Here is a 14632-nt window from a genome sequence, read left to right on the forward strand (position 1 = left end):
AATGCCAGCTCACTCATTATGATGTCTATTATCAAAGGAGAATTGGTGAGAATGCAGGGAAACTAGGACCTTTGGGCACTGCTGGTGGCAATGTAAAATGGTGTAGTCACTAGGGAAGACAGTATGGACATTCCTTGGAAAATTAAAAAAAAAACTACCATATGATTCGCAATCTGACTTATGCATATATAGCCAAAGTAATTAATATATAGTGTCTTAAAAGATATACTTGCATATCTGTGTTCACCACAGCGTTCACAAAAGCCAGAAGGTTAAAGGAGGACAAAGGTCCCGACAGATAAATGGATAAAGAAAATGTGGCATAAACATAAATGAACTCAGCTATTAAAAATAGGAAATCCTGGCACATGCTAGAACATAGACGAACCTTGGAAACATTGTGCTGAATAAAACAAGGCAGCCATAAAAGGACCAATCTATATGATTCTACTCACATGAAATATATATAGTAATAAAAATAATGGAAACAGAAAACAGTATAATTTCCAGAAGCTGGTAGGAGAAAGAAATGAGTTAGTGTTCAATAGAACTTCAGCTTTGTAATAAGATGAAAGTTACTGAGCTATGTTATACAACAATGTGAATTCAATAAATTGTATACTTAAAAATGGTTGAGACACAAGGACCCAAGTTCGATCCCGAGTACCCAAAAAAAAAAAAAATGGTTGAGAGTAAATTTTATATTTTTAACGATAAAATTTTAAAGATATTAATGACCAAAACAAAGCTAAAAGTCATTCTTCTAGAAATAAAGTTATAGTTACTCAGAAACGAATTTTTGCTTTCAATAAATTATGAATTTTAATATAATATGCATATTTAAAATTCTATGATCTCACCTGTAACTCTTGTGACTTATGAGCTTGTTCCTGCTTGATACTGTTAATCATACTTTCTTTTACTTCATCCAAAATAGAATACAAGCTATCAAATTCTTCATCTAAATCTGAAAGTATGTTAGAAGAATTTTCCTGTTTTAAAAAACAAAACAATGATTTTCTGAAGAGCTATCAACATTTAAAAACTAAAAGTTATACTCTAAGGGAAAAGTAGGTTTCTATCATAAACTACCTTAGTCAAATGTAAAAATAACAAAACTCTAATATTTGACTTAAGGCTTTACAAAGAGAGAAATATAAGAGGCTGGTTGCTAATGCTGATGGTAGTACTAATTTAACTATGCTGTGAGTAAAGCTACTGCGTTCTATGCAGTGGCCTATATCCTCTTTTATCTTTTATAAAATTGTTCCAGGGGACAAAGCAAAAAGGGAACTGAAAAACAGCAGGGGAACAATGCCAGAGGTGGTAGGGGTGCAGACACAGACCCCAAGACTACCCATCAATGACCGTAAGTGTGCTCCACAAATTCCGAATGGATCCCAAAGCCAGTCAAAATGTCACACCACCATAACCACCACCTCCCATTCCTTGTTAACTTCACACCCAAATACATCTCCTTAAACCTTATTTAATTTCCATATAAACACAATATAAACACAGTGGTACTCACTGTTAGTCGGTTCTACAATGTGTGAGGGGTGCCAAACAAATTGTTTTAGCTTGAAAGGGTAGCAAGTCATAAATCAATGAACACCAACAAGTTCTAGTTTGCACTTCGAGTACCAAACAAATGCTGAGTACTGGGACAAAATTTTTACACCTAAATTGATCAAGTATCAAAATTGATGAAACAAAGTGCCTTGGTATAACTATAGCAAGTTTATAATTCTGCCTAACATAATAAAACTACCCTATGTACAATCAGAAATGCAACAACCCATTCCTCAAAGTCTCAAAAGTTCCAGCCTTTTTTAAAAGTTCCAGTCTAAGTCTTTTCTGAGACTTGAGGCAAACTCTTAGCTACGAAACTGTAAAAATCAAAAATAAGTTACATAATACCAAAGTGCAATAGCACAGAGTAAAATTCCCACTTAAAAGGAGGAAATCGAGAGAAAAGAATCAAACCAAAGAAAGACCAAAACTCAGCAGGACAAAATTAAGTCCAGTAGCTCTATATCTGGTATCCATGGCACATGATGATAAAATGTGAGTTCCAAAGGGCTTCACTGCCGCTACCATACGGTCTTGCTGGTTGCAGGCCATATGGCCTTTCTTTGAGCTGGCTCCACTCACAACCTGCAACTTTCTGAAGTAGATACTCTACATTTCTGTTATCTCCAACTTTCTGAGGTTTCCACTGCACCTTCGGGTTCATTCCAAAATCTTTGTGCACGGCTCTCTCAGGGGCTTCCTGGTAGCCTCCTAGCCCTTCCTTTGAAATTGAGTAGAAGCCTCCCTGACTCCATAACTCTTGCATTCCGCATGCTGGTAAAACTAGGATTACACAGCAATATCAAGGTCTCTGTCAGTGGGAGTAATAGCCAGGCCACCTTGGACCATGCTACAGTGGCCTCCAAGTGCCTGGATTGGATGCCTGACCACAGTGAAGTGAATCCTGAGCAACCAATTCCCTAGATGGTCCTTCTCAAACAGAGTGGCCACATATTCTCTTCTCAACTGAAAGGTTTGTACTTTTGCATCTTTGAGCCTGTGATGGGTGGGGTCTTGCCAACTCCCAAGGCGCCCTCAAGACATTTTTCTCCTTGTCCTTGTACAAAGTATTTGGTTTCTTTTTTCCTGGTACTAATCTCTTCAGTAGCCCTAAACTTCTGGCCCAAACTTTATACATGGCTCCTATTCAGCCAAAATTTAAGTCTTTCAGATTTTTCTGCTCTGCTTTTGCCCAATTTTCACTATAAACCATATAAACCATATAAACCACTATAAACCAAGCTAAAATCAGCCAGCAGTACCCATGCCATAGCCATAGTTGAGCCATAGTTGGGCTCTCTTGAAGTTTCCTCCAACAGATTAGTCCACTGACCTTAACCTCAGTTTCTTGTAAAGACTCAAAATATGGGCAAAATGTAGAAAACACTTCTGTCACAGCATAACACATATGATCTCTTGTCCAACGGTCAAAAGAGTTACTGTTCCCAACTGAAACCTCCTGAAGCTAGCCTTTACTGTCCACATTCCTATCAGCATTTTAGCCTTCCAAACTCCAATCAGAATCACCCATCAAGTTCTGTTTACAATATTCTGGGGTTTCTTTAGCCTGCATCTCCAAACTTTTCCAAACTCTTTTTGTAGGCCAGTTACAAAGGCTTTTAAACCACAAATCAGATACAGTCACAGCAATGACCCTATTCTGTATTAGCTTTCCCACTGCTGGGACATAATACCTGACACCCATCCAACTTAAAAGGAGAGGTTTAACACATTCCCACCAGCTTGTGCCACCAGTGGTACATGCACGACTGTCCCATCAGGCAGTCGTGTATGTTCTACCATTGCCTAAGAGCTGCCCACCAGCAAGACATATAAATTACAGCCCCATCATAAATGTGCTAATGTGGCTCATGGTCTCAGGGGATTCAGTTCATAGTCAGCTGGCTCAAAGGCAGTAATATCATTGTGGGAGGACATGGAACCATGCTCCACCAAACCCCATGTGAATCCCAAAGCAAATGAAGTTGACCCTCACCTTATCACAGCAGTTTTACTTTATTTGCCATTTTAAAATCCTGCTCTTACCTCTATTAGTTTAACTGAATTTCAGATTTGACTTAATCATTCATTGTGACATATTTACACACTTTTAATTATAAAAATTCATACCTGAACTCCTTTTAATGTATGATTTAGTATATCAACAAAGTTCTGAATTTCATCATTTTTATTTGCCAGAGTTGAAATAATCCTTTGCAGAGCTTCCTAGGATTAAAAAAATTTTTTAATATTATCTTTTATTAAAAGAGAACAGTAAATTTTGTAACAACCATTCTATAAACTTTTTGTAAGACTATATTAGATAATAAAAAAGAGCAATGTAAAGCTTCTTGTTGTTTAAAATTTCCAAAGGCCTATACAATAAATGGCGTTTATATTTGTACTGTTTTAAATTCTTATTCCTAGTATACAACTTTATTCAGATTAAAAATGATCAATATTATTTCATATCAATAGTATTATTTTAGGTCATAAGGCCATAGCAACAAAATACAGCCAAATCCTAAAACACTGCAAAAGCAAAAATTGTCTCATATAACATCAGAACATAAAGAATAAAAGTGAGGAGAAGTCGAAATTCAAGATTTACTTAGAAAAAATTTTTTAAAACCACATTTTATAAACGTGAAACTAGGTAATAAATTTACACAGTAACATTCATTGTAATACTTACAGATGCTATAGAAACAGTAAAAAAGGTAAGCAATTAAATAGTAAATACCCTAAATTTTAATAATGCTTCTAATTTAAATAAAATGTGATTATTTAATTTTCTCATATTCAAGTTCAGCACTAGTTAATAAAATACTCTACTATGACAGAAATGTTCTGTATCTCTACTATCCAATATGGTAACCACTAAGCACATAAAGCCAATGAGGTCTTGAAATGTAGCTAGCACAACTGAGGAACTAAATTTTTTAAATTTTAATGAATTCACTTACATAGCCACATGTGACCAGTGCTGACATTGTGGACAGTACAAGTCTAGCTGCTCAATAACTTCACGGGCAGCCACAGCAGAAACCAAAAAAGGTACTTGTATTCTCTGTAAAATTCAAATGCAAGTACTTTTCCTTTATAATTTTCCCAGAATGGTAAGACTTGTTTCTCTAAGTTCCTATAAACTTATTTATAGGTGGCTGCAGAGACTGAATCCAAGACCTCAGATACTAGGCAAGTGCTCTACCACTGAGCTATATACCCAACCCAAACAAATATTTTAATAAAATCTATAAAATTTTACAAGCTAAAGGTTCTCATCAAAATATAAGCAGGCATTGATTAAAGGTTTCATATAAAGAGACCAAGAATCTAAAAAATAAATCTAAAAGGAATCATCTGAAAGGAATAAAATGTTTACAAATGTTTATAAAGCATGATATTAGTAAAAACTTAAAGATAATTACAACTCTCATTTAATTCTCACAACAATCCCTGGAGATAAGGTGGTATTATCATCCCTGGGTTCAGCCTAAGAGCTTTCTGTTCATTTATCTACTACAGTATTTCTTCCCATCCTTATATTTGTGGTATTTTAATATAACACAATGAAGTTATGCTCTGAAAAAAACAATGACACCAAGAGTTAGCTCTTTATCCTATCAATGCTCTTCCCAGAACTGATGCACCAAGATTTGAATACAGTAGAAAGACAACAGTAGAATGGCAAAATGGAGCCAGGATTTTGGGGAGAGCCAGCTGGGTACAGCTGGAGGGGCCACGGTGGTGGCATAGAGATGTAGAAAAGGTGATCACAGAATTTAAGGGAAAAGCAACTTCCAAATGGTCATTCAAGAGAGGCTCTCTATATATTAAAAATCAATACAGGGAACAGTAAGAATAGTTCTGCATAATCCTTAGACTGTTAATCATAAACTCCAATTAATAAAACTGGGTTCTTTCTGGTTAATGGGCTATATCTGCCTTCCCTTCTACAGTATTACTTATTATAGCAGGTTTAAATCTTCAACATCTCCCAAAAGCTTGTTCCTCAGAGTGGCACTTTTGGGAGGTGGTGGAAATGTGAAGCACTGGTACATAAAAAAGGCAGATGTCATTCAGAGGAAAAATACTCTCCCGAGCATAAAACAGCCTCTCACTTTTACTTATTTCTTATTTTGGATTTGAAGAATTTTGTAGCAAACACCCTGGATACAGCTGTGGCATATTGCCCCAGCTAGGTAAGCTGTGAACTTCAAAGATTTTTAATGAGAAGCCTGCTTTTTTAAGCTCCTGTAATTTATTGAGTAGATCAAAGATATCTAAAATACTCTAATTTTTATCAGGTCTTCAAGCTAAATCTTCTGTAAAAGTGATGATGAACCTTTTAGAGCTCTCAATGATAACCAACAGCCCACTATGGCACCCGTCCCATAGGTTCTATACCACTGCTCTATATCATTAAGTTGCCCACACACTGAAAATTAAGAATCTGGTCTAACTGTGATATTAGAAATCAGAATACAGCATTTACCAACTACAATGTTCTCATTCCCCTTAGAGCATCACTGTCCAATAGAAATATAGTATGAACCAATAACAGCCACATCAAAAAAAGTGGAAGAGAAACAGGTGAAATTTACTTTAATATTTTATTTAATCCAATATTATTATCATGTTACATGTAATCAATATTTAAGAACTAGCTAACCAGGTACAATGCTGCCTGTAATCAGCTGCAGGGAGGATCACTTGAATTCAGGAGTTAGAGGGAAGCCTGGGGAAACACCACAGTAAGATCCTGACTCAGGGGAAAGAAAAAAAAAAATAGACTTGCTTGCTTTTCTCTTTTTCTTCTCCCAGCTCTTCCACCCCTCCCCTCCTTTCTCTCCCCTTTAGATGTGAGTATTAAAGCTTTTCAAATCCAATGTGTATTTTTTACTTACAGCACATCTAAATTCTAATTAGCTACATTTCAAGTGCTCCAAAACCTCATGTGGCTAGAACTTGGACAATACAGCTTTAGAGTCCTATAACATCTGAATAGTCCAGGTATTTCTAAGAGTAAAAATGAGGATGTTATGCTTATATCCCAAAGCCTCTTGTGCTCATATGTGGAGCTTTGGCGAGGTGACTTGATCATGGGTATGTAAATAGAGGACCCCTGGTATATGATACTGGTGAGTTTATAGCTGGGCATGATATAGAAGAGGTGAAGCCTGGTGGGAAAAAAACTGGGTCACTAGTATTCTGGCCTCATGTGTATATATCCTTCCTACTCCTTTGATCCCACTCTGCTCCCTGCCTGCCATGCCATGAACTACTCCTCTGCCACGCCCTAGTGCAATAGCACCCTGCCTTGGAGCCAGCTGACTAGGGATGGAAATCTCAACAAACAATAAGCCAAAATAAACTTTTCCACCTTTAACTTGTGGATGTCAGGTATTTTGTCTCAGCAAGAAGAAAGTAAGACAAAGGAAGAAATCGTCTTTGAGTCATATTAATTTGTGATTATAAATAAGCAAGCTAAGAGCTTTCTGAACCACTTCCTTGGAAGACAGAATTTCTTTTTTCTTTTTTTTCTTTTTTTTTTTGATACCAGGGATCAAACTCAGGTCCTTGCGCTTGTGCAGCAGGAAGCGAAACCACTGAGCTAAATCCCCAGCACAAGACAGAATTTCTTTATGTCCTTAGGCTATACCAGATTCAGTTTTTTTGTTTTTCAGGAATGAACCTAGGGTCTAATGCCTACTAGCTAAGCACTCTACCGCTGAGCTACATTCCCAGGCTTTTCAAAAAATTTTATTTTGAGACAGGGTCTCACTAAATTCCCCAAACTGGCCTTGAACTTGTCTTGGTATTACAGACGTATACCATCACACCTGGCTCAGAATCTTGAATTTTAAATACTATATATAAATATGTTAAAATGGTCAAACCAAGTTCCTTTACCAAACTTTCATTAACTTCTCGGTTTTTATGTACATACATAATACCATTAGAAATTGAAACATAGTATTATAAAATTATCAATTCTCAAAAAAATTGGTGCAGAGGTAGCATTCTTTAGGATTTTACTAAATGCCACAACAAAGGGGATAAATACAGTCTTCTCAACTATTACATTCATACTACTCACTAATGTTTTTGGTTAAAGCTTTCTGTGAATCACAAAGAGTACAACTGTCCATGCCAAGGTTGGTGACTGACAAAAACAAGATGGCATTTAAGAACAGCTGACATAAGAACTGTAAAATCTCAAACAGGATAACGTTGTTCACTTTGTATGGTACTGTCCCACACTTCAAAAAAAAATCTTTAGATTACAGTTAATCTTTTCTTTACCACTCCATTAATGCATTCAAAATTCTGCTATTCTGTTATTACCACAGAATGAATGAACCTTTTCACTTTGTACAGTATTAGTGGTCTAAGATGCATTAATAGCGTTTTTGGAAAGAAACCCTAAAACTTGTGTGTTAAAGCTATTGGGGTAATGGTATTCTGTATGAACTAAGGCCTTAAAAATGCTACACTTGCCTAGAAAACACATGGGAAGGAAAGATATTCAAAGACTTATGTAGAATTTCTGGAAAATATGGTCTTATTTTTTGCAGAGAGAATGGCTCAGGCTTTTAATTAGTTTAGTTCCAGCACAGCATGACATCTATCACACACACCGAGATAAAGGGCTCACATACGGAAAAAAGCAGCTCTGGGCCGGGGATTTAGCTCAGTGGTTCTGCCGCCTGCCTCACAAGTGTAAGGTCCTGAGTTCGATCCCTGGTACCAAAATAAAAAAAAAAGAAAGAAAAAAGCAGCTTTAATTTACTGTCAAAACTAGAACACTAAAGGCCTAGGTCATTTTTATTGTACGCACTATAATCTCTAGGTGCAAAGAACTCCTCAGACTTAGCTATAAAACACTACTAGGATTCAGTATTGTGAGAATGTACAAAGCAGCATTGAAGATCCCATGTATTTTCAAAGCTACCAAATGCAGCTGGGCATGTTGGTGCACTCCTGTAATTGCAGCACTCAGGAGGCTGAGGCAGAAGGACAGCTACAAGGCCAGCCTGGGCTACACAGTGTGTTCAAGGCCAGCCTGATGTCCACAGTGAGACTCTGTCTGCGAGCAAATAGAAAATCTGCTATCAAATGCATTGTAAATTTCAAAAGAAGCAACCACCCAGATCAATAAGAGTCAGAAACCCAAAGAAAGCAACATGACCTCAGTAGATAATGCATATAAGGTGCTGTTTCTATCCTAAGCTTTCCCAAACTAAGAGAGAAAAAAGTATAGTATTATTTTTTAATTTAAATGTTGTATTAGTATATGTTTGCAATAGGTGACAATTACATTCATCTTGGAGAATTGGTACATATACATATCGAATCTTAATTATTTTACTTCCCATTCCCCTCCCTTTCCTCTCATCTCCCCCTGGAAAGTTCCCCGAGGACATATTGCTGAGACAAGGACTCCAGAAGCTCTGAATCCACTTGCCTTTTAATGTTATTGTTAAAACATAATACTATAACTATTCCCATCAAATTGATCAAAGTAACATGGGATGCACAAGGCATGAGACACTCTCTTCAAAGGAGTGTGACTTTAAAAAAAAAACTATGCTTAAAATCACTATTAATATGAAATTAAAGCACAATCAATAGACTCTGAACAAATGAAGAATAACACTTTTATACTCTTAAGTGCCAAACACTACCTTAAGCTCTTTACATATTAATTCAATTAATTTCTCAAGACTCCTATGAGGTATGATACTATTACTCTATCATCACAATTTTCCATTGAAGAAGCTGAAGCATGGAGAGGTTAAGTGGCCTGCCCAGAAACTCAGAACTAATAAGTCACAGAGCCAGGATCCAAACGAAAGCAGTTAACAGTACTAACTTTACTGTACCATCTGATATGTAAAGCTCAGAGGTTCACACAAAAAAGGTCAGAAAATCTAAAAACACTAACAAGACTAAGATTTTACTTGAGGATTAGAAAAAAATAGAACTTATCAAGACAGGAAAGGTTTGTTTTGGCTGACAGTTTTAGAGGTTTCAATCCATGGTTGGTTGGCCCCACTGTTTGGGGCCTGTGCAGCACATCATCATAACAGAAATACATGGCAGAAGCTGCACATTTCATGGCTGGAAAGCAAGACAGAAAGAGAAGGGGGAAGGGACAGGTGCCCTACCATACTCTTTAGTCGTATGACACCAGTAACCTATATACCTCCACTAAGCCTGACCTCCTAAAAGTTCCATCACCTCCCAACAATTACCACCTGGGCCTATGGAGGACATTCCACGTCCAAACTAGAACACCCTACTACAGGAAAATCATAAGTCTAAGAATAAGATGATGAGGTTCATCATTTGGAAATGGCATTGTTCTACTGGCTGTATCCATATACACTACAGAAAGAATACTGATCTTATTTGGGGCAAGAAGAAAGACCAAATTCCATGTTTTTGTCTAAATCACATTCTATGCCATCCACCAACTGTTTTCACTAGGTTTAACTAGTTTGTAAACAAATTAAAACAAAATAAAAACTATTTGATGGGGTTATTTCATATTGAGATTTTAAATTTTTATTACTTTAATCATACCATCATTTAAAAGCAAAGAATTCAGGCAAGAGGGTGGTAATGAAAAATCTAGAGCTATGAAAAAAGAACTAGTTCGAACCTTGGGCTATGAAAAAAGACCACTTCTAGCTGTGTGATTCAACAAGTCACTTAACTTCTTCAAACTTAATTTTCCTTATCTGCACAATAAGAATGAGAGCTGCTGCTGGCCACGGCGGCACAGGCCTGTAACCCCACCATCTGGCAGGATAAGGAAGAAGAATCTTGAATTCAAGGTCTGCCCACAATACAATGAGACTCTGACTCAAAAAAACAAAACAAAAAAGAAATAAAACAAAATAAGAAATAAGAGCAGTTGTAAGAATGTAAAGCTGTTCAAAACAATAATGGATATAGACCAATACTTGAATTTCATTTCTCTTCCTTTTCCTTGGAAATTTTTTTTTTAATTAAGAAGGAGTAATTTTGGAATGACTGGTTGTTTACCTAGACTGGGTAGGGGTCTCTGAACTGCCAGGGTCAATACCAAGGCAAAAGACAAGAAATAGCAGGGTGGATGAGGAAACAGGGATAAAAGGAAGCCAAGTGTAGATATGCTACTTGCTGCAGACTGCCATGCTTTAAAACTTCTGCCCTATTCAACTTTCCAATCTAGATTTGCCCAGTCTTACACAGTGAAGCCTCACCTGTCACTACCCTCTTGTAAGCAAGAAATAAAGAATGTGAAGAAAATAGTGAGGAACAACAAACAACTGACAATATATGCTCTTGGTGACTTTCCTTCTTCAGGATCTCTTTTCCTGTCTCACCATGCTTTATTATTATTTCTATAGTTAGGACCTTTCCCGGAAACTACAGTCCCTATGAATGTGGCTGGTCTGTACAAGAATTTAATTTAAAACTATCAAATTCCAAGCTCCAAGATTCTAGAAAGGTGCAAATGTCTCATTTGTTTCAATGTTTTCTTTGATGATGCACATTTCATCAGGTAAAGGAACCTTTGGGATTTTATCTTAAAACCACTTTAGGACATAATCAAAGGTTTGAGTATCAAATAAAGCCACCTATCCATAACACATCCTGTTCACAAAAGTGCCCCAGAAACTTGTTATAAACAAAATCCCTCTGTTTATTTCTAGGGATATAATATTGCAGTTTTCTGTACCCAACAGTATGCCTTACATACCCAAGGCATTGCATTTTCTTCCTCTCCTCAAACAGCATCTGTTGCTAACAAAACACTGAAGTCCAAGGCATTTTCACAGACAAAAAAGCAGCTGGTCCGGCTAATCCATTTGTTGACTGGCCCTATCAAGCTTCCGTAAGACTGTCCAGTTAACTTAACCTTTATTGTCAGAATGCATGAGTCAGAAGTTCCAATCCTCTTTCAATTAGGATTTAACAATCCTTCTTTGGCACCACCATATGGAATATTTTCTCACAGATGTTAAAATAGAAAGCATGGTCTAACGGGTAAAAATGTCTAGACTAGATTAGAAAAGGAGAAAGACTATAAAATCTCTAACAGCAGCTAACACTACTATGTATGCTAGGCACTATTAAGTGGTTTTTAAAAAATGAACACATCAGTCTGGCATACTTGTAATCCCAGCACTCTGGGAGGCTAAAGCAGGAGGACTGCAAATTTGAGCCCAGCCTCAGCAACTTAGCGAGAACTTGTCTCAAAGTAAAATATTTTAAAAAGCAGGGGATATAGGTCAGTGTGAGGTCCTGGGTTAAAATCCTACTGCCACCAAGAGGGGAGGGACACAGAGGCACACACAGAGAGAGACAGAGAGGAAGAGAGAGAAAGAAAAGAGAAGGAAAGCATCTTCATAGTAACCCTTTGAGATAAGTGGAAGTGTTGTCTCTAATGGGTGAAGAAATGAAGACAAAGAGCAAATTATTAAAGCTCATACAGCTCATAAACAATACAACTGCAGACCTGGCTCCAGAGTGAGCCTCTTAATAACTTAAAGCCCAAATCACAGTCCCTTACAAACAAGTATATATTCAAATCATCTTTCCCCTTTACCTCTTGTAGTATCTATATTCATCCCCTCCTATCATTTTACTGTAACATTCAGTAACAGAAAATAGTCTCTAAAACTCCTGTCAGGAGTGTAATGCTTTCTTATTTAAAGAGGAAATATTCAGTCTGGTTCACTACTATTTGACACAAGTAACTGATTTTGCAGTTCATTCATGAGAAAAAGAAGCTGAAATTCAGAACACCAAATGGTTTACAAGCATCAATACCAGATACTCTTTGTAAACTACAAAGCAATACAATTTATCTTTAGTAAGACTGGTATCATCAATGAAACTGAACCTATTTTCTAATATTGAAAAGTTGATTCTCAAGGTTAGCCCCAGTAAGACAGTAGTATCAACAAAAAAGAACAGCTAATTGTTTTGCTAACTCTGGGGAAACTGTACATGATACCCTATAGGTGCACAAATACATCATCTGAAATGAGAAAAAACAGGTTCAAATCTTAACCAGCAGGACATTGCAGGAGTCACGGCCTCTAACTCTTGATTCCTCAGTACACTAAGGAATACACATCCATTGATAAAATGATCCATACTAAAACATATTTTTAAATTTTATTTGCTATATATGGAGTATTTTAGTGCTAATTCTTCACAATCTTTAAAATACGATATTTCCGATTTTATCAGATTTTTATAGTAACACTATAAAATATTCTTACTTCCATGTAGGTTAATCACTGCTACCCAACTTGCTTCATATTACAGAGCTGGTAAACAGTAACCTGGAGCTCAATTCTCAGGACTCAAATCTTTGTTCTTTCATTTGACCTCTGCTTATGTCCATTCAAATATGTAACTTGTCTAATAAGTGGTGAGATGTTCTACAAATTATGAAGAGATAATGTTTTAAACTTATACATATTCAAATCACACAAAACGTAATTTTTTAAAAAGACTAATAAATAGTCTTGGAAATAATAATTGGATACATCAAATTGAGTTTCGAGGCAAATGTATATGATGAAATAATCCACACTTCTGTTAAATACTGTAACAGTCGATGCTTAACACATCAGATTATTCTCTCATGGGCCCCATGCTCCTGAAGGTGAGTCCAAGCAAAATGATAGTCGTTTTACTGTTTTTCCAGGGCTTTCTTAACGACAGAAAAAAATGGCCTCTGAGATATGCCCTTGCTTTTCCCTGCTGCATTATTAAAAACATTTGTTCTCTTTTCCTATACTGTTCTATATTTTCAAATACACTAATCTAACAAAGAGAACGCCTAATTTCTACACAGGCATTATAGCTCTCTCGTGACTGTAACACACTGGCTACGTTCTCTAAATAGTTTTATGCTTAATTGAAAAAACTCGTCCTGTATATCTTTTCCTCAACTTTTTCTGAAAGTATAAAACATTCCACAACAAGGACTAGGTAACTGTGACCAGCAACACCAGCTGGTCAAAGAGGGTGCGGCGGCTGCTCTGACAACTGTCACTCTTTCCTCTCGATTCAACAAACACTAAGACCTGCACAGGGGACAAGTCGCGGGGAGGGGATAGGGACGGGGTACAGAGGAGATTGGGTCCCCGATCTGAACCGCATGTATGGTGCCAAGAGAGGAGTTGTGGTCGGAGAAAGAGTGCTAGCTTAGGCGTCAGCTGGGAAACCTTGAGCAAGGCTGTGCCTCGGTTTCCACGTCCGAGGTGGAGGGATACGCCCTCCAGCACGCTGGCAGGCTGCTGGCATAAAAGGGGGCCTAGAGGGCTGCATAGTGACTGATTTAAAAATAGGGCTGGCTCCCCATGCCTTCTCAGGAGCCAAGGCCCCACAAAAGTGCAGGGCAGAGGCCATGCCGGGTCGCCGGGCGCGGCTCCTGCACCCCCACGGCGGCCTCGCCCTCAGCGGAGCCCCGCGCCCCGCCCACCCATCTCGGGCCGGCGGCTTCGGGGGGCCCGCGCGCCCCTCCCTCGCTTACCTTCTGGGAGTCCATCGCGAGGGGCTAACCCGCCAGCCCGAACCCGCCACGGTAAGCGAGTGAGGAGACGAAGGAGACCGCCCACGCCTAGACCACTACCCACTGCCGCTGCCGCTGGGTCTACAGCGGCGCCTCCGGGCCCCGCCCGTCCGCGCCCAGCCAGCGCTCGCTACCTTCGCGCCACGGTTGCCAGGGTGAAAGAGCGGCGCGCAGAGGGGAGGGGCGGGGAGCGCGCCGCGCCTGCGCGCTGAGCCCCGGGCCGGCGTGATGTTGGTGCCCGGGATCTCAGCGTGGTTAGCCGGAAGTGCTATCCCTGGCCTCCAGCCTTCCCCATCCTCTTTCTTCGGCGATCGCGATCGCTGAAGGCCTCGGGTCTGTGGGGAGTGTTCCGGAAGGAAAGCTGTGATTCTGGAGGTAGATCAGCCCACTCTATGTGCTGCAAGCGCCTGAAGCACCTTCCCACCCTGGCCTTGGCTAGATGTCCCGCAAAAGAAAAAGGGATGGGATGAG

General features: G+C 38.5%; 1 protein-coding gene across 8 annotated transcripts in view; it reads right to left on the reverse strand.

Annotated features, from left to right (window-relative positions):
* Fsd1l (fibronectin type III and SPRY domain containing 1 like) overlaps positions 1-14330 on the reverse strand; it is a 75249-nt gene extending 60919 nt beyond the window's left edge. Inside the window, exons 1-4 of one of the 8 annotated variants that reach the window (XM_087184212.1) lie at positions 14123-14330; positions 12861-13022; positions 3703-3798; positions 861-992 (exon numbers count right to left, since the gene is read on the reverse strand). In XM_087184212.1, coding sequence (XP_087040338.1) covers positions 861-992; positions 3703-3798; positions 12861-12866 — 234 coding nt within the window. In that variant the 5' untranslated portion in view covers positions 12867-13022; positions 14123-14330. Of the gene's footprint in view, positions 1-860; positions 993-3702; positions 3799-4538; positions 4824-8237; positions 8320-12860; positions 13023-14122 lie in introns of those variants that run through there. The other 7 variants (XM_013073481.3, XM_087184214.1, XM_013073479.3 and 4 more) reach the window with 7 other exon arrangements.
* Between the last annotated feature and the right edge of the window lie 302 nt (positions 14331-14632).

The sequence above is a fragment of the Heterocephalus glaber genome, unplaced genomic scaffold (assembly GCF_053883595.1).
Source record: "Heterocephalus glaber isolate CG9 unplaced genomic scaffold, H.glaber_assembly_v1.0 deba00001481, whole genome shotgun sequence".
In the NCBI taxonomy this organism is placed as follows: Eukaryota; Metazoa; Chordata; class Mammalia; order Rodentia; family Bathyergidae; genus Heterocephalus; species Heterocephalus glaber.